Source organism: Pan paniscus, chromosome 21, assembly GCF_029289425.2.
Source record: "Pan paniscus chromosome 21, NHGRI_mPanPan1-v2.0_pri, whole genome shotgun sequence".
Taxonomy (NCBI): Eukaryota; Metazoa; Chordata; class Mammalia; order Primates; family Hominidae; genus Pan; species Pan paniscus.
The window spans coordinates 18,360,077-18,379,794 of record NC_073270.2 but is presented as its reverse complement, the minus strand read 5'-3'; the positions used below and the strand labels follow the sequence as shown (position 1 = coordinate 18,379,794).

General features: G+C 44.4%; 1 protein-coding gene and 1 pseudogene across 1 annotated transcript in view; one reads left to right on the top strand and one right to left on the bottom strand.

Annotated features, from left to right (window-relative positions):
* Positions 1-8,776: 8,776 nt before the first annotated feature.
* Positions 8,777-19,718, bottom strand: part of PCSK2 (proprotein convertase subtilisin/kexin type 2) — a 256,293-nt gene continuing 245,351 nt past the window's right edge. The window contains exon 12 of the mRNA XM_003810593.3: positions 8,777-9,624. Coding sequence (XP_003810641.1) covers positions 9,138-9,624 — 487 coding nt within the window. The 3' untranslated portion in view covers positions 8,777-9,137. The remainder of the gene's footprint in view (positions 9,625-19,718) is intronic.
* On the top strand, positions 9,631-15,859 carry LOC117977209 (dynein light chain Tctex-type 3-like; annotated as a pseudogene).

The following is a 19,718-nucleotide window of genomic DNA, read 5'->3' as shown; positions in this document are numbered from 1 at the left end:
CCTGTTCTGGTTCATGACCGCACTCCAGCTTCTCGCGGCAGGCGTGTGCGACTCTGCCTTAGAGTTTCCTGTGGCCACAGGCACATGCTTGGTCCATACCTGGGCAGATTGGTTGTCCTGGGGAGTTCATGCTCCCGGGAGCAGCCCTCAATCAAGGGTGGATGGGACCTGGAGGAGCAGGTCTCTTCCCCAGCCCTCTCACTCTGCTGTTAGGGTAACTTTTAGGCATATTCTACATAGTCTCTTGGAGCTCCCCAGTGGGTTTGAGCCTCAGATGCCTGTGAAGAAATGCACTGATCAGTGCCTCCAGCATTGGCCTCCTCCTTTTCCTGTCTCACTTTCCTTCTCAAGATATAGATGCTTCCTTTCACATAAATGACTTGCCCTTCACTCCTTGTCTCAGGGTTGCCTTCTGGAGGACCCAACCTGAGACAGCAGACTAACATCTGCCACTCCTACCTCCCGTCCCTCAGGTGACAGCCCTGATTTTGTATTGAGTAGCCGCTCCTCCCACACTGGATACAACCCTAATGTATCAAGATATTCTGCCTTCCTCTGGCCTCAGGGTGGGCCAGTGACCCGGACCAGCCCAATCAGATTCACCCTCAATGAAATTAGAAATCTGAGTCCAGTATAGCGCAGGCTGCAGGTGCTGGCACTTGCCGCCTGAGACCCCGGCAAGGTTGCCTGCCAATCCTTGCTGTGTTTCCGGGTCCCCAGCCTTGCTCCAATCACTGTCTTTTTTCTAGGATGGTGTTGGCTGGTTCTTCAGGCCTGAGGGCTACACCACATGTTTTTGACATACTGCTTACTTGTTTCCGCTAGTTAGAGTTGGTTTTCTTTGCTTGTAACCCCAAAGATAACTGCTAAGTAATAAGGTTAGGTATCAACAGATAAGGAGGTTTGGATGAAGTTGGGTTGCCCCCAAAGCAGACCCGGAGAAAGGTCTTGGGTGCAGGCGGTTTGTTAGGGTGGTGTTGCAGGAAGGATAGTAAGCTCCTGTCTCTTGCTTCAAACCTGCCCCTCTCTACCCAGTGATGCTGGGGCTGGGACTCTGCAGCCAGGTCCTGCTTAGCCAGCTGCTCCCTGGGAGGTGCTGTTAGAGGGGAGCTGGGGGAAGACTGAAAGTCTGGAGGAGGGAGAAGGCACTCGCTGGCTTTTGTTTGCTTTCTGCTCTTGTCCACACCACCCCAGCAATCCTTCTGTGGTCTGAATGTTTATGTCCCTTGCAAATTCATATGTTGAAGGCCTTACCCCAAGGTGAAGGTATTAGGAAGTGGGGCCTTTGGGAGGTGATTAGGTCATAGGGCAGAGCCCTCATGAACCAGATTAGTGCCCTTATGGAAGAGACCTTAGAGACCCCCTCATCCCTTCTAGCATGTGAGTTTGGAGTGAGGAGGTGCCATCTATGAACCAGGAAGTGGGCCTTTGCCAGACACTGAATTTGCTGGCACCTTGATCTTGGATCCCCCAGCCTCCAGAAGAGTGAGAAATAAATTTGTGTTGTTTATAAGGTCCCCAGTCTATGACATTCTGTTACAGCAGCCCAAATGGACTGAGACAGCTTCTTCACCCTGGCAGTGGCAGTTCCTTCCTGTAGCAGCAGCTGAGTCCAGTTCTCCATTTTCCCAGCATTTGCAGGACCAGCCTCATCGCAGTCTCTGCAGAGATACCTGCACTAGCCTGCTGATGCCCCTCCTTGGTCTGGGTCCCAGCACACTCCCACCTCTGAGACTTCCAAGTTGTATTAATTCCAACCTCTCCTCTTAGGTGGTAGCTAGCTGCTTCTTGAAGGTCTGCTGACAAGAAGTGGCCCACTAGGCACTTGTATTCCATAACCAGCCCCATACCACCCGCTGGGCTTCTCCCTAAGGACTGTAAGCGTTGGTTTTACAAGAAAAAATCTGCATGGGTTTCTGTGAGAGAGTGCCAGTGGTCCTGAGGGAAATCTTGGCATGAACCAGCTGCTGGGTGGTTTCTCTAATCTTTTGGCCTCATGCACCTGTACCCAAGTCAGATGACTGATTTGCACATCGGGACCACTACAGACCTCCACCTGAGCTTCCTCTGGCTTCACTCTGCCAGGTCTTAACTCCCCATCTTTTAGGTCCTAACACGTGCACTTGTGCTCCACCTCCGGGCACTGTGGGTGGGTAAGGCAGGCTGGGGTGCCACAGATGCCTTAGGATCCTGCCCGAGCCAGGAGGGCATCTTCATTGTGTGAGCCCCCCACTCCCACAAATGTTGGACTTTTTGGTCCATGTGATTCTTGTGTTTTCTTTTGCTTTTTGAATTAACTAGGTAACAATTCATTATACTAATTGTATGGTACTTTGTATTAAATTCTCTCTGTTAAAACCACTGGTACGGTTTCTGTCTCCTGACTGGAGAAAGAGGAGGCATGAGATGGGGAATGGATGTGTCCACGCAGGGGGCATTAATGAGGTGGCCACCACTGTGAGCAGCTGGGGCTCCATCCCACTGGGGACCCTTCAAGAGAGCGGGTGGAACATCTTCAAATTGTCCCAAGCAGGAGGTGAGGAAGCTGAGCTCTCCGTCTACCAGCTCTCTATCCCATTTCTCCTCAGGAGAGGGTGGCCCTAGGGCACTGATGCCCTATCACCTGTGGCCTGCTCCACATGAGGTCTGGGGCTTTTCTGCAGCTGGGCAGAGAGATAGAATGGCCTTTGGCATGCATGGAAACTGTCTACAGATAACCTTTAGGTGGGCCAAGGAGATATAGGGCAGAGGTTGGCAAACCTTTTCTGTAAAGGGCCAGATTGTAGGCCACACTGCCTCTGCTGTAACTACTCAGCTCTCTTGTGGTAGCATGAAATCAGCCATAGACAATACAACAACAAACAAGCACAGTTGTCTCCAACAAAACTGTATTTACAAAAGCAGACCGCGTACTGGGTTTGGCTATAGTTTGCAGACTCCCTGATACAGAGGATGCACCAACAGTCTGCCGCAAAATTCAGTTAACATCTCAGAAGACACTTCTAAACCTGGCATTGGAACCTGTCTCTTCCTTCCACCTTCATGTTGGGAAATTCCATTTCGTTCTCTCCTCGACTTGAAGCTTACATTATAAGAAAGATCTGGCCGGGCATGGTGGCTTACTCCTGTAGTCCCAGCACTTTGGGAGGCTGAGGCAGGTGGATCATCTGAGGTCAGGAGTTCGACACCAGCCTGGCCAACATGGTGAAACCCCATCTCTACTAAAAATATTTTAAAAATTAGCCAGGCATGGTCACACATGCCTGTAATACCAGGGGAGGTCGAGGCAGGAGAGTCGCTTGAACCTGGGAGGCGGAGGTTGCAGTGAGCCTGAGATCATGCCACTACACTCCAGCCTGGGCAACAGAACAAGACTTTGTCTCAAAAACAAACAAACAAACGAACAAACAAAACCTAAATGAAAAAAAACCCCGAAAAACAAACAAACTAAATCTTCAAGCAGCCATTACTATCAAGTTTATCCTAAAATTTTTCTAACATAGATTTGTGGTTAGGACACTGCTGGTGAATGAAGTCACCCCAAAACTCACATGGCATTTGGCACATTGATGATTGGTATCTTGATTGGTACAATACCTGACTCCATTTTCTCAGGCATGGATAAAAGCAAGCAAACAACATAAAAAGCCACACTGACTTATGTTGTATTCAAACAGAGTTTTTGAGTTGAAACTTATTTTATCAGAAGATACACTCCTGGTCAATGACTCCACTGGGCTGATGCCCTCACCAGCTGTACCTGCCCCTTTACCCTCATGCTTGCATCCTTGTGACCAGGAGCTTGCCTGTCACCTGTGGCCCATCAGTGGTCCTGGGTCATGGTGCCAGAAAAGAAAAAGATAAATTTTAGCTTCTTCCCTCCATCCAGTTTGAGTAGCTCATGGGATATCCTCTCAGATTCAGAGGGACATCTTTGAGGGTGTTGTGAGGTGGCACACCCCATCTTGGGATGGGGAGGGCAGGTTGGCCCAAAGCCTCCTGGTTGGAAATCAGTAACAGTGACGTTAGGCCTAAGGAATTACCAGCCTCATTTGGCTCTTCTGGCACCTGAAACTCTGTGAGCTGAGATTTCTAGTTGCCTTCCCATCCCATCCCACCGCAAATCATGTATGAATGAGCATTAAACATTTAGCCACACAGAATCTTCATCTTTTTAGGCTGAGTGCATCCCTCACCTGAGATCATTCTATTCCCAGGTTCACAAATGTGAGTCTCTTCTCAGTTCTAAGAGAAACATGGAGCCAGGACCTTGGCTTGGAGAATTTACCCCAGGTTCTCAGACTTTGATTCCAGGTCCCTTATACATCTTAAACCAAATTTGATCAGGGTTTTTTGAAGCCAAGGAAAGGGTTCAACTAAATGCACAAGAGACTAATGGAAAAACTCAAGTACTAGCTGATTAGTTTACAATTCAAAGAGAGGGTGTTGTTTTCTGCAGATCTAGCTGCTTGGATCTTTTATACCGGTGTTAATATTCTTGGGAAGCTGCATAAGGCATGAGGAGGCTGTGGGTGAGCATGCAATGGGACCATTGGCAAGTGGTGGTGTTTTAATGCACTCTCTCTGGGGGTGGCTTTGCCAATGTATTGGCCTGTATCCCTCGATAGAATTCAGCTCTTCAGAGACCGGAATTCTCCCTTATGTCAGGCTTCATGTTTCCCTACCCTGAATGCTGCCAGACACTGTCTTCCAGCTTTGGTCACCCTGACTCTCGTTTATTCTAAGCTCCCATGTGCTGAGTGCCCTCCATCCTCCCACCCTTTCCCTTGACTTATTCTTTAGAGACAAAGAACCACCCTGCTGGCCACAACTGAACCACCTACATTAGCCTAGGAGACATTCTGTCTCTGGCATTTCACAATTCCAGAGTTTTAAGGATCCCCTAACTCTCTTCCACAACCACTGTCCTTTATCTTTGCATTTTGCTTTTTAGAAATTTCTACCAAATTAGACTATTTGCATCTAAACCCTTTAGCTGTGAGATTGCCATTTCCCCTAATTCAGCACTTCTTTCTGTTAACTATAAAATACTTATGTGTCCTGAAGGTCTTACACTGTGTGGTTTTCATATAATCACTCCAAGCAAATGCGCTGATCACATGAAAACCATGCATTCACTTATAAGTGATAGGAATGAAGACATAGAGTAGTAACTCTATCGGAATTTTTAAAAATCATTTTTTAAACTTAATCTTTTGGAAATCCATCTTTAAACCTAAGTATTAAAAAGGAGTGTCTCAGGATCACAAGATCAAACCTTGGACCTTATATCCGCCAATATCTATTTTTAGTAACAGACTCTGTTTATATTTATTTATTTTTGGGACAGTGTCTTGCTCTTCACCTAGGTTGGAGTGCAGTGGTGTGATCACGGCTCACTGCAGCTTCCACCTCCTGAGCTGAAGCTTTCCTCCCACCTCAGCCTCCTGAGTAGCTGATACTACAGGCACATGCCACCATGCCCAGCTAAGATTTTAATAATTGAGTTTAAGTGTTATATCAGAGGACAGAATTATAAATTGTTTTTATAATTAACTTTGGTAAATATAGTATATTAATATTTTATGAATAATTATTAAGGTCTTTTTCTAGAGTAGTCTGTGGTCTATGGGGTAAGGTACAGCCAGTTTGTAATAATGTTCATGGTACCATCCATGAAGAGTGATTGCCATGTTAAATCGGTTCTTAAGAACATGTTTTAAGGGAATGTCAAGCACTCTCTGTAGTGGAGACTCTAATGCTCACCAAATATTCCCTTAGTTGTCACGGATTTCCCAGTTGCTTTGCATTTAGCCAGGGCTATTGCCCAATACTGGCCAGTGGGCAACGGGCAGAAGCGATGCATGTGTCTCCTTCAGGCTAAACATAGAAGAGTGGATGAATGTCCTCCTTGGGTTCTCTTCTGCATGGTGATTGTAGCAGCCTTGTGCTATGATTACAAACCATACGGTGAAGCAGCCTGGATCCTGAGTCACTGCATGGAGGTCTGTGGCTTTGGGGAGTCACCTGAACCTTCACTGGAATTTGTGTGGATGATAAATAAACCTTTGTTGTATTAAACCACTGAGATTTTGAGATTGTCTGTTACTATAGCATAACTTAGTCTAGCCTGATTAATATATTTTAGAATAGTGTTTCTAAAAGATTTTTGACCATCACTCACAATGAAAAATGTATTTTACATTGTGATCCAGTACACACACTCAGACACACACACGTGTGCACACACACATCTGAAACAAATATTTCAGGAAACAATACTTATCCTTATTATGCTTGATTATTCTATTCTATTCTATTCTATTGTATTCTATTCTATCCTATCCTGTGATTTTCTTCTCTCCTACTGTATTCTAAATTACTCTATTTTATTAAAAACTGACTTCCTAAATTGATTTTACAACCCACTAATGGATGTAACTAGAGTTTGAAAAATACTGCTGTAGATAATAATTTGTGTATGATTTATATGTTAATTATAAGTCTTTTATGCATACTTAGTAAAGCAGGCTCTTTAGATCTCTCTTTGGCAATTTTTAAATTATCCGTTCCTAGAATGGATGAAAGTATTTTCATGTACGATATAGCACATCTCACATAATTTCTGGAGCGTAATGTTTTATTGTTGAGCCTCCTAATTTACAACATGTCTTTTGAAATTTGCTTATAAAATTTTGTCATAGGGAGCAACAATGTTAACCTAATTAATCATTATTCACTTATTTTCATTTTTTAAAATAAATGACTATAAATAACTGTCTCTTCAGTTAGGATCAGGGATATCATAAAAACATCACTAGTGAGACATATTTTAGTATTAATACTGATGCAAAAAATGAAATAGAGACCAAATATTTTTATATATAGCACTATATATATTTTTATATATTGTATACTCATATCAAAACTTGCCATTTCTCTTAAGTAGCTGATAAGTTGCTTTCTAATTTTATAAATTACACCACACCTGTGAAAATATGGACAACTATTTTATATTTTTGCTGCTATATAAGACATTTAATGTTTATACAGAGAGCTGAAAAATTACAGAGGTGATGCAATGGGAATTGATGAACATTTTCACCTGAATTTCCACTGGCCTTTTTCAGCCAGAATCATCTTGATATTCTCTGAATATTCTTTTAGAAATGAGTATGGTATCTGTTTCTTCAATAAATACACATACACACATTATAGGTATATGTGTATATACATTTATACAAGTGTATGTATATATACACATATATACACACATGTATATAGTCTACATATGTATATATATTTCTGTGTGCACTTATACACACATGCACACATAATGTCCTTTGGTTTATTTTTAGACCATTAATGTGAAATGAATTTTCGATGATTTCCATTTATTTTTTCTTGAAATCTAAACTGGTTTAAAAAGACCTTTGCAACAAGTAATAAATTTCTTTTAAAAAATCATATTATTACACTTTAAAGCATGATATAGAGAAGGTCACAAGGTGTTAGAGAAGACAGAAATCCATGCCAATATGGGAGAAAAGAAAGCAAATGGGGTTTTCAGATTTCTCTCTTAAAGTGGCCACCTTCAGGGAATTGAACCTAGTGCTCTGTGTTGCTGGCTTGAAGGAAAGGTGCTCCAGGCTAAGCTCTGTGCTCCCACAGGAAGGGAGATGGTGCCTGGAGAGGCTGAAGACAAAGCATTTCTTGGGAATGGATGTGCATTGGGACTGGGGATGAGAAGCAATCTCTGGGTAGGTCACTTTGGTAATGTCTAGTTGGGAATGGAGTGGTGACTTTTGGGATTGACCGTAACCTTCGGGTTGCATGTTAAATGGTCTCAGGGACTGCTTAGTTGCCGAGAAGGTGACTGTGTGCTTTCTCACAGAGGTCTTCTCTCACCTCCTTCAGGCCTCAGGTTCCTCTGGGATGAATTGCATGGCCCTCTCTTGGCAGAAGAGGCTCCATACAACTGGAGAACTATGTGAAGATAGCGCTCGCATCTTCAAACGTGCCCCTTTCACCTCCCATGACTCTTCCGGGACAGAGGCCTTTTTCCCAACACATTAATGACATCAAACTGTGGGGGAGTATGAGATTTCTCTTCCATTATATTACTTGGAAATCAAAGCCCACATTTGTGTGTGTAAAGCTGTAAAAAAAAAAAATACTCCTGTCGCCTCTCACTCAGATCAGATTGAGAAACCTCAAAGTGACTTAGGAAAAGGGACATTCTTGTTTGAAAAGCTAGTAAACTACTCTTCACCAGGTGTGTTGCCAGGCTTGTCTTAATTTTTTTTCTTTTTTGGGTAGCTATGTGAGGAGCCCCAGAAAATTGGGGCTGGGATGAACTCTATACAAACTGAGAAAAATTTGGGCTGCTCTAGCGGATTTTAACATAACTCAGAGCAGCAGCTGGTGAGAGCACAGCCGCGCTCTGTAAGTTTTATATTTGCCACGGCGGCTGAGTAGAGTGAATTATCTTGGCATTGGTAGTAAAATATCCAGCACTCATGCTTCCTGGATCTCTTTCCCCATACAGTAACTAGGGCTGTCTATGAATGGCATCTTTTGAATCACACCACCTTAATCTACATCCCTGGTAAATCTCACTAAATTCAAAACATCGCTCCCCAAAGGATTTATAGCACAGTGTCTCCTGTGCTTTCAGAGATGTGGCGCTCACCCCCTGTCCTCAGCTTTGATTTTCTTGTTATGTAACAGCCCCTTGTTTGAGACCATGGACAATTGTTCTTGGAGTCACTCTATGTGGCTTTTAAAATACGTTCTTTTCTCTTCTCAGAAACAAAAAAAAAATGAGGGGAAAGCTGTCCCAGTTTTTTTTTTTTTTTTTTTTTTCAGGATATCACCCATTTGAATGACAGAAATAAAGAATTTAGAGTCACACATAGGACATGGATGTTGTTGGGAACGCTGTATTTGGGGCATAGAGTAAAAAAGATTGTTTCCATTGTAATGAAAATAATCATTGACAGTGAGTGAAGCTTCAGATTAAGAAGACGGAATTGCCTGTACGGGTGATGGAATTGCTAGGTGCCTGCCTGAAACGCGGAGCGAGGACAGAGGCGGAGCTGGGGAGGGAGGGCGGTGGGAAAGGCGGATGTGTAGCGCTAGTTCTTGTTAAGGATGCTTTTCAGGCTTCTCTCCACGGCTTCGTCCAGCTCTTCCTCCAGCTCCTCTTTCTTGGACATGGCCAGCTTGGACTGGTAATCCCGCACCACCTGGTCGATGTATGGGGCGCTCTGAGTGCCATGCAGCATCAGGGTCCACTCCTTCAGCACCCCCTTCTGCGGGGCGCTGCCGACAAATCCCAGCTCCAGGGTCCAGGTGCCTCGGGCGTCTTCCCCCCACGTGTGAGTGGTCATGAAAGGCCACTTGTCAAAGCCCACCTTGGAGTCGTCATCCCTTGGACGCCGGCTCAGCAAAATGGACTTGGTGCCCATAGGGGAAGTCATGTTGATGTTCAGGTCTCCTCTTCTGGTTGCGTTGACCGTGATGACAGCCTGGACATGCTCCAGGTAGCGGACAAAATTTTCCTTCCCCTCACAGGCGTCGGTTGTGAGTGTCAGCACCAACTTGCCAGTGGATGGTATTTTCCTGAGGGCAGAGTGAAGAGGAGATAGGATAAGCAGTGGTGGGTGCACCTTACAAGGGATTTTGAGGGCAGCTTCAGGTAGCAGAAAGGGCAAGGGCTTTGGGGTTGATCAGACAGACCTGGGTTTAGTTCCCACACTGGCTGTGTGAGCCTGAGTAAGTTACTTATCTCTTTTTTTTTTTTTTTTTGTCTTTTGAGACAGGGTCCCACTCTGTTGCCCAGGCTGGAGTGCAGTGGTGTGATCTCAGCTCACTGCAATCTTCAGCTCCTGGGTTCAAGTGATTCTCATGCCTCAGCCTCCCCAGTAGCCAGGGTTACAGGCATGTGCCACCACGCTTGGCTAATCTTTTGTATTTTTAGTAGAGACAGAGTTTCACCATGTTGGCCAGGCTGGTCTTGAACTCCTGGCCTCAAGTGATCCAGCTGCCTTGGCCTCCCAAAGTGCTGGGATTACAGGTGTGAGCCACCACGCCCGGCTGTGAGCAAGTTACTTATGCTTGGAACCTTCTGTGTGGAAGGAGAATGTAGTAGATGCTGTGATGTCCCTCCTGAGTCTCCTAAGTCCCTTCTGAGTTCACCTGCAGCTGAAGCTCCCTTGCACCTCCACTGCTTCCCACCCGAGGCACGAGAATCTCCCTGTGTTCCCCCTGGGCTCCCTCCCACCTCCGTGGAAGCCTGCACAGCCTGCGTGCAGGGCGGCCCAAAGGTGGCAGGGATTTAACCTTTGAGGGGTAACTCTCTCCCAGTGACTGACAGGTTTTTACCCCGGTTTCTCTATTCCTCAGCGTGACAACTCAGCGTCCCTAGTGGGACTGAGCTCAGCTGCCCACGGTGGCAACTCGCTCATTAATGCACTCTTCATTGGCTTTTCTCCCCTTCCTTATTTTACATCTCCAATTCCTCACTTGTGTTACCTGGGATCATTTCTCAAAAAACTGTCAGCACCCAAGTCTTGTCTCAGGTTGGACTTTTGGGACAACCCAGACTGAGGCAGGAACTCATAATGCCTTTCTTTCAAAGTGCTAAGTACTTTGATAAATAGAAGCTGTTGCTAATATGACTGCCATTACTACCATTAAGAAAAGCTGGGCCGGGCGCAGTGGCTCACGCCTGTAATCCCAGCACTTTGGGAGGCCGAGGCGGGCGGATCATGAGATCAGGAGATCGAGACCATCATGGCTAACATGGTGAAACCCTGTCTCTACTAAAAATACGAAAAATTAGCCGGGCTTGGTGGTGGGCGCCTGTAGTCCCAGCTACTTGGGAGGCTGAGGCGGGAAAATGGCTTGAACCCGGGAGGCGGAGCTTGCAGTGAGCCGAGATCGCGCCACTGCACTCCAGCCTGGGTGACAGAGCGAGACTCTGCCTCAAAAAAAAAAAAAAAAAAAAAAGAAAAGCTGAAAATGGGTAAATTAATTCCAGTGAAAGGCAGTCCAATGAATGATCAGGAGACTTTGGGGAACTCTTTGGCGAGAGTTGGAGCGAGGTTAAGCCCAAGTACTCTCTAGGCTGTCCTTACAGGCAATCTCCTTTCTGGAGATGGCCTTCTTGGAGTGGGAGAAGCTCAAAGATTCTTGCACTAGAAAGAAGGAAAAAAGGAAACCGCATTTGAGGATTGCGTGGTGTAACAGAAAGACTCCAGACTTTGAGAATAAACCCATTTGGATTAGAATTCTGCTTCTATGTTTACTGCTCATGAGAGCTTGGGCAGGTTATTTAAGTACTCGAAGTTTCACTGTCATTGTGGATGGTTCTTTTTTTTTTTTTTTTTTTTTTTTGAGACGGAGTCTTGCTCTGTCGCCCAGGCTGGAGTGCAGTGGCGCCATCTCGGCTCACTGCAAGCTCCGCCTCCCGGGTTCACGCCATTCCTGCCTCAGCCTCTCGAGTAGCTGGGACTACAGGCGCCCTCCACTGTGCCCAGGTAATTTTTTATATTTTTAGTAGAGACGGAGTTTCACCGTGTTAGCCATGATGGTCTCGATCTCCTGACCTTGTGATCCGCCTGCCTCGGCCTCCCAAAGTGCTGAGATTACAGGCGTGAGCCGCCGCGCCCGGCCGTATGATTCTTGTGTGGTTAAATAAGACCATGTATGAAATACCAGGCACAGGCGTCGCTCCGCCCCCAGGGAGAACAGGCGCTACCATGGAGGAGTACCATCGCCACTGCGACGAGGTTGGCCTCAATGCTGAGGAAGCCCACAATATTGTCAGAGTGTGCAGATGGGGTTTTAGGTGGTGAAGATTATAATTACAACAACATCGACCAGTGGACCGCAAGCATAGTGGAATAATCGTTAACACATCTGCTTAAGTTGGGAAAAGCTTATAAATGTATTGTGAACTGTGCAGTGGTCCAGAAGAGCGCATATGGCTTTCGCACAGCAGCTCCTGTTTTTGGGATACCACATCTGATGGAACCTGTACCGTAAGATGGGAGAACTGGACCATGAACTGTATTGTCAATGTTTTTGCCATTGCTGTTCTTTAACTGACTAAAAATGTTGGGTTAAAGCCATTAACTTAAGAATTTGTCAGTGTATCCTTTCAAAAATAGTTATTTATTAGTGTGCTAGATGACAAGTGTGCAATATACTTTAAAGCTGTCAACAAAAACTGAATATTGTAAGCAAGCAATATCATAGCAATTGGCAGATTATCTCATATTCTATACAGCATCATTTAAATACGAAAAATTTAATGCTAGCAAAAAATAAATGCAGAAATATGGCATGACATGAAAATACAATCTTACATTTACACTAGCTTTTCACTAATATTTTGTACGTAAGGTGATGGGGAACTCCATTCAGATAATAAAATTCTCTTTCAGCTAGAGAAGTTAACAGGAATAAATATATGAACAAATAAGCTGCAAGGATAAATGTGGAGAAAATGATGAGAATTAGCTAATATCTTTTCATTTTTTAAAACTTTCTTCCCCTCACTTAGTTGTACATAATATTTAGTGGAAAGTAATTTTTAAAAATTTTCTATCAACTAATAGCATAGTAACAACTATGATTAACTTGTTTACTTTTTCTGAGGATTAGTAAATCGATTTTTTTTAATTTAAAATTTTTGGATTTATACTTGAGGGTGAATTAAATCTGGTAAACTGAATTTCCTAGTTAAACAAAATTAGTTGCAGTATATGATGAACAGTATATGACTCAAACAGCTGCCTTACAATTCATTCCATGTGGAACAAACATTTATCAGATGCCTATTATGGGCATATGTCTCTGCTAAGCACTATAGTTATCAATGTGCTGTGCAAATGCTAAGTTCCTTTTAGCAATTGTTCAGTTGGAAGACAAGTATTAATATCTGGGGAAGGAAAAAAACCAGTTGGTTTACACGGGAGGAAAAAAGTGAGTCTGGTTACACATATAGAAGTAAGCAAGATGAAAAGCACTTAACTGCTTTCTGACAGAATGATAGATGTAATTTTAAGAGTTGCTCCTAGCAAGTTAAAAGTGCATATAAAATATGCAACTCTTAGTTAAAGGCCTTATTATCAGTCTTATCTATACAAGTAGTAAATTTTGTCATTGCTTTAATTACAACCATCTGTAAATAATTTTGAAGACTTATTATGTGGGGTTCAAATAGAGTGGAATAAAGTATAGATTAAAAGTATACAATCATTAGCAGGTTATCTCAGGGCTTATGAAATGTAATTAAATTTATTAAGAAAATAGATAAAAATTAGGGTACACAGCTGGCCACCAAATGCGAAGTCAATCTGCTACTTAACCCTGCAAACAAAATCAGTTTTGCATATTACCACTAACACTAACACTTATATAGAGTGGAATCATAACTCATTGAATTTTGGAGAGGAATAAACTTAGTGTTAATATTAACAATATTAAGGCAATATTCTTGTAGGAATACCATGTGCATGTTGGATATTTTGCCAAATAACAATAATTAATACCTGTTAAATGTTTAATAATAATATTAACAAAATAAAGGAGTTCAACGCAGTGATCTTTGTTTTTGGCACATCAAAACTTCTCAGTCATTATTCATGTTTCTTTATGCTGCTGGCTTTTGTGCCCTTGAAGATTATAATAGTGACCAACATATATATGCAGACTTGTTTTTTATTATTGTTGTTTAAGCCTGATTTAAGAAAAAAATATTCATACCTCGTGAACTTGCTATCTGTTCTGTTTCTAGTTAAAATATAATAAATATTATCTTCCTGTGCTGAAAAATAAATAAATAAATAAATAAATAAATAAATAAAATAAAATAAAATAAAATACCAGGCACAATGCTTGGCACATGTACTGGCCCATTGCCTATGCAAATATCCTTCCTCAATATGGCTTTTATTTTGGAGTATAAATAAAATATTTTTAAACACACATCTTGTAAAGCACATTTACAAAAAGACAGTGGTCATGTGCCCAGTTGGAGTCAAGCCTTGGTTCTGCATTGCCCTAGGAACCAAGACCATGAAGCTGGGAGGGCTTGCTGAAACATACAGTGCAGTTCATTAATACTCTCTGGAGGAACTTTACAAATATAGACTTAAACGGTTTCATGGAGTACTGCTGTATTCCCCTCTCCCACCCCCGGATACTGATGCTGAATCATGTATGGAGTGTCCATCAGCTATGGGGATCCAATGATGGTGGGGGTGGTCTTTCTGTTCCCAGGATCTGGGGAAACCATCCATTTGGTGGAAAGCAGGCATTAAGCCAACTTTGCAGGTCGGGGTAATGAGGGCCATAACCTGGATTTCTCAAAGATGGTGCTATTTATTCAGAACAAGATCAGAAACAAAACAGGTAAGGTGATAAATAACTAAAGATGGGGCTCTAGCCCAGCAGTGGACAGCTGTGTAGGGTAGCACAAAGAGTCTCAGAGTACGAGTCCAGTTGTGGGCAAGTATTTGCACGATCTGAGCTATTAATTCCTGCCCTGAACAGTTGCTGGCAAGATAAATTATCCTACACATACATTATATATGCACATATATATAATGTGTCTATATGTGTATATACATGTATACTCATATACATAGTATATTTACAAACGTCTAGACCAGCACTGGCCAATAGGACACTCTACGATGATGGAAATATTCTATATATATAATCTCTAGTATGGTAGCCACTGGCTACATGTGGCTAATGAGCAATTGAAACATAGATCATGTGAGTGCTGAAATGAATGTTCAATTTATTTTATTCAATTTTAACTAATCTAATATGTTATTATATAACCACGTGTGGCTGGTTGCGTCTGTACTGGACAGCGCGGGTCTAAATTGTTTATGTATGTTGAATTTGAATCTGATAAGGACAACAACAGGCAGAGAGTCTCTTGGCCTTCTGTTTCAAGGGCATTCAGTTTTTTCCTGGCTCACAGGCTCTAGGAAAAGCAGTTGGGGGAACTGCAGCTTTGTTTTGCAGGTTTTCTGGCCACCTCTCTGGAGGACTCTGAAATATTCATCCAGAACCTCAAGGTATGAGGGAAATGACACATTCTATCACAGGGTTTCTAGGCAGACAAGCAGCCAGGCCCAGAATCGGGCTTTCCTTCTAGAGTTGAACCAGAGGGGCTTTGGGAGTCTTTGAGAAGCACAGTTGCAGGAAGCAGAGAATGATAACAGGAAGAGAGACCCTGGCTCTGAGTTCTGTGTTGAATTTGAGCTCTCTTTTCTTTCCTGTAGTCTGGGGCTTCTTGAAAAGTTTCAAGAAGGAAATTCACAAGCCAACAACCAAAGACTGTAACTGAGTGGCAATCATTATAGATATTATAAAACATCACTAATCATTTGTCAAGTGCAGTAGTCACTATTATCTTAGGAATTCAGAACACCAGCTGAATTCTAAGAAAATTTGTTTTCTGTCCCAATTTGCACCCAGGACCCTTGTGGACTGGAGTCATAGTGACAGACCCTTTACAAGTCAATTTGTAGAAACTCTGGCAGAAAAATGGCATTGCTTCCCTTGTGGAAAACTGAAAATATTTCTTCAATTGGCTAAGAATCAGAGATGAGACAGCCACTTTTGCTAGAAATAAGACCACAGCCCACCATACATGAAGTTTCTGTGAATTAACTATAAGGTCCTTCACTACGTGAAAAGAGTTGTTCTAGTGCTGAGATGACCTTTTATGATGGAAGGAGAGAAATATGGTTTAGACTAAACCTGAGATGACTTTCAGGCATACCACAGCTAAGGGTGTTTTGGTAGATAGTGATAGTGCCTCATTCAGATCCCCTTCTCTGGGCTGTGCACCACCCCAGCTACTGTGGGCATTGGCTGCTAACTGTGGTCTTCTGCTTGTGTCTCCGAAGAATCACCCTCAGGAGCTATGGAAACCTGGCTGAAATAAGAATACGTAAAACCAATGCTCCTGCCCCCAAGCGGGACAACTGTGTGGTGGCGTTGATGCTCCAAAGCCCCCGGTGGGTCAGGCCACATGCACATACCTGGTTCCACATCCTTTCTTGGCTACTTCTGCCCCTCCCAAATCCCTCACTCTCCTACAGTTCTCCCTGAAAAGCCCTCCCTCAATAAAGCACATGTACTCAAACCCAATCTCAGGCTCTGCTTCCGAGCAACCCAACCTAAAACAGGTGTTATCTGTCTCTGGAGAAGAGCAATTGGAAACTGATTACCACATCCCTCTGCACAGTGTCTGAGGACTATTGACTATATTCATGTCATTGTTGGTGATACAGAATATGGGCCTCATTCCATCTGTGGGCTCAGTCACCCTCACTTCTTTTGCTTTCTTTAAAAAGCCCTTAAGAAGTTATTGTAAAGATAGATGTAGGCCGGCGACCACTTTGACATTAAGGGCATGGCAGAGGAGCCTGGAATTTGAGTCCCAAGAAGGAGCCTCACTGGCAGAACAACAAGGGCCGGTGTGTTCCTGTCTGTGTGAATCTTCCATGGCGGCTGTCGTATCTGTTTCTCCCAGGAGCCCCACGCTCATGGGGAAGGCCTTAGCGACTAAGACTAAGGGAGGGAAAATGACAGCGAGGCTGAGAAGGGGAAACTAGAACACAGGCCACCGATTGCCCAGGCTAAAGGTCTTATTTGAGAGTGAGTGGTGTGCATTTGTGATAGAGGGTGCAAGGGAGAGATGGAGGGAGACTGAAAGACATATTCCATGCACCTTGGAAAGCCGAAAGACAGGTGGGAGTAGGGACAAACACACAAACTTGTGTTAAGAATCACACATTTTCCTAGAAGCCTTGGACACTGGGGTGTGCCTGGGGGTCACAGGCCATGCTGGCTTTGGAGCATCAACGCCACCACACAGTTGTCCCGCTTGGAGGCAGGAGCATGGGTTTTATGTATTCTTATTTCAGCCAGGTTTCCATAGCCCCTGAGGGTGATTCTTCAGAGACACAGGCAGAAGACCACAGTTAGCAGCCAATGCCCACAGTAGCTGGGGTGGTGCATAGTCCAGTGAAGGGGACCTGAACGAGAGGCACTGTCACCATCTACTGAAACCCCCTTAGCCATGGTGTGCCTGAGGGTCATCTCAGGTTTGGTCCAATCTGTATTTCTCTCCTTCCATCATAAGAGACCATCCCAGCACCAGAACAACTCTTCTCACGTTGGCTGAGGAGTCTGGCTTTTTCAGCACCACGGAGAGACTGCCAGCTAGAAAAACTCCCCGATCCTGCCCTGCCACGTGAACTGCTTCCTGCACAGGAGCTGGGTCTGCTGAGAGAGGAGACATGTGGCTGGACTCTTCTGAGAATATTAAGTTACTGTGAAATTAAATTAAAAGCATGCTGTGAATTCCAGAGGCAGCGAACTTGGTAGAGAAAGAACACCATTCTCCCCTCACAGGTCAGGTTTTTGGCTGGCATCGTGGCATTGGGAGAGCCTAGGAACAGTATTTTCCAGATGTTTCTTGTTTCTCTCTTTATTTGCTCACTTGCATTTTCTGATTTTCTTACAGTGACCATGTATTGCTTTTATGAGAAGAAAAGGAATGAAACATTCTTATTTTAAAGCAAAAAGGAGATATATGCTCAGGAATTATCAATTTATAAGAAGGTTAAATAGGAGGAGGTTGGTGGTGGAACAAAAAGAGGCTCTGCAGAAACATTTTAAATAGTCACGGGGTGTTAGTTTCCAGGCCATGATCTGGAGCTCATTTGCTGCAGAAAATGAAGCATGCTTTCTGGAGGTTTAAGAGTTCTTAGGTGTGGCGCGGAGGCTCACGCCTGTAATCCCAGCACTTTGCGAGGCTGAGGGGTTGGATCACGAGGTCATGAGTTCAAGACCAGCCTGACCAACATGGAGAAACCCCGTCTCTACTAAAAACACAAAAATTAGTCAGGCATCGTGGTGTGTACCTGTAATCCCAGCTACTCAGGAGGCTGAGGCAGGAGAATCGCTTGAACGCGGGAGGCGGAGGTTGCAGTGAGCTGAGATCACGCTACTGCACTCCAGCCTGGGTGACACAGTGAGACTCGATCTCAAAAAAAAAAAAAAAAAAAAAGAGTTCTTCTTTGACCTATTAGAGATAACATGCAAAATCCTAGTGTTCCAGTCTTATAAAAGACAAACTTGGGGTTGTGGGGGTGGCTTGTATCTTTATTTTATTGTGTATCATTGCAAGTAAGTGTTTAAACTGCCTTGTGTCAAGAAATAGGTGTTGCTTCCCAGGAGGACCTGGGGAATGCTTCTTGTGTTATGAATCTTCAACTGTAAGATAAAGTTATGAAGCTGTGGTGGCTCATGCCTGTAATCCCAACACTTTGGGAGGCCAAGGCAGGCGGATCACCTGAGGTCAGGAGCTCGACACCAGCCTGGCCAACATGGTGAAACCCCAGCTCTACTAAAAATACAAAAATTAGCCGGGTTTGGTGGTGGATGCCTGTAGTCCCAGCTACTCAGGAGGCTGAGGCAGGAGAATTGCTTGAACCTGGGCAGTGGAGGTTGTAGTGAGCCAAGATCGTGCCACTGCACTCCAGCCTGGGCCACAGAGCAAGACTCTGTCTCAAAAAAAGAGAAAAAGTTATAAAGCTGTGATTGTTTTGATAGAATAATCACAATAGTAACAATGACAGCCACTCTTTCTCAAGTGCCCAAGATGCCTGCTTTTGTGGCAGTCACATGAGGACACTCAGCAGGTGGCCATGGTGAGGTTTTCTCCTCCCCCTGTAGCAGAGTGAGGTGGGCATGAACTTGTGCAGGAAGCCTCTGCAGCTCGGGAGTGCTGGTCCACAGTCCCCCAGGTGGCACAGGGCCGAGCACACGCTGACCTCTCACTCCCATGCTGCTTCCGGCATTGATACCAGGTTTTAACATTTATTTCCAAATTCACTTAAACTTCAGAGCTGGATCACATATTTTGGCACAGCCTTAAAGGAGCTCAGTGAACAGTCCCCTCAGGGTGCCCAGAGGGGCTGGGGGCAGCTGTGTTGGACAGGTCACTCCCAGCTGGCTGATGGGGCCGGCCTGGGCTGGCTCTGCTCATTCTACACACAGCTGGTGCAGCTGGTCACAGCCAGGTGTATTTTCCCCTTTGATTGTAGCTGAGCATCCTTCACTGACTCTCTTGATAAAGCCTCTTTAGAAAATTGCTTTTCAAATTGACTCCATCTCCGGGAAGATTAATGCCAAGGAAACCCACAAACCTGACAATCACCACTCACTCCACCTTGGAAGCTGTTTCTGTGCAGCCCTGCACATTATGGAGAGTGGCGATTGCCACGGCTGTTGATTCCTCTACCCCACCGCTCCTCGAGTGTGCTTCGTGGTCACAAGGGCCTCCTCTGTCAAGCGGCACAGCCAGCCCTGGGGCTGCTCTCCAAATCTCCCTGTGGAGCCTCTGCATTCTTCAACAAGTGTATTTGCCCTAGACCTAACTCATCTGCATCTGAGAACAAGTTCTGGTGTGGGGGTGGACGAGGGACCGGAGGGCACTGAGAGGAGGCAGAGCCCTTCCAACCAAGGCAGAGCCTCCTTCCCACATTTGCCTTGCTGGCCCGCCGGTCCTATTGCCAGCAGTCAGACATTTCCCTTGTGTCCGGCTGCTGCTGGCTGAATATTTTCATTCCCTCATTCATTTAAAAAATATTTATCACCTGTCTACTATATGC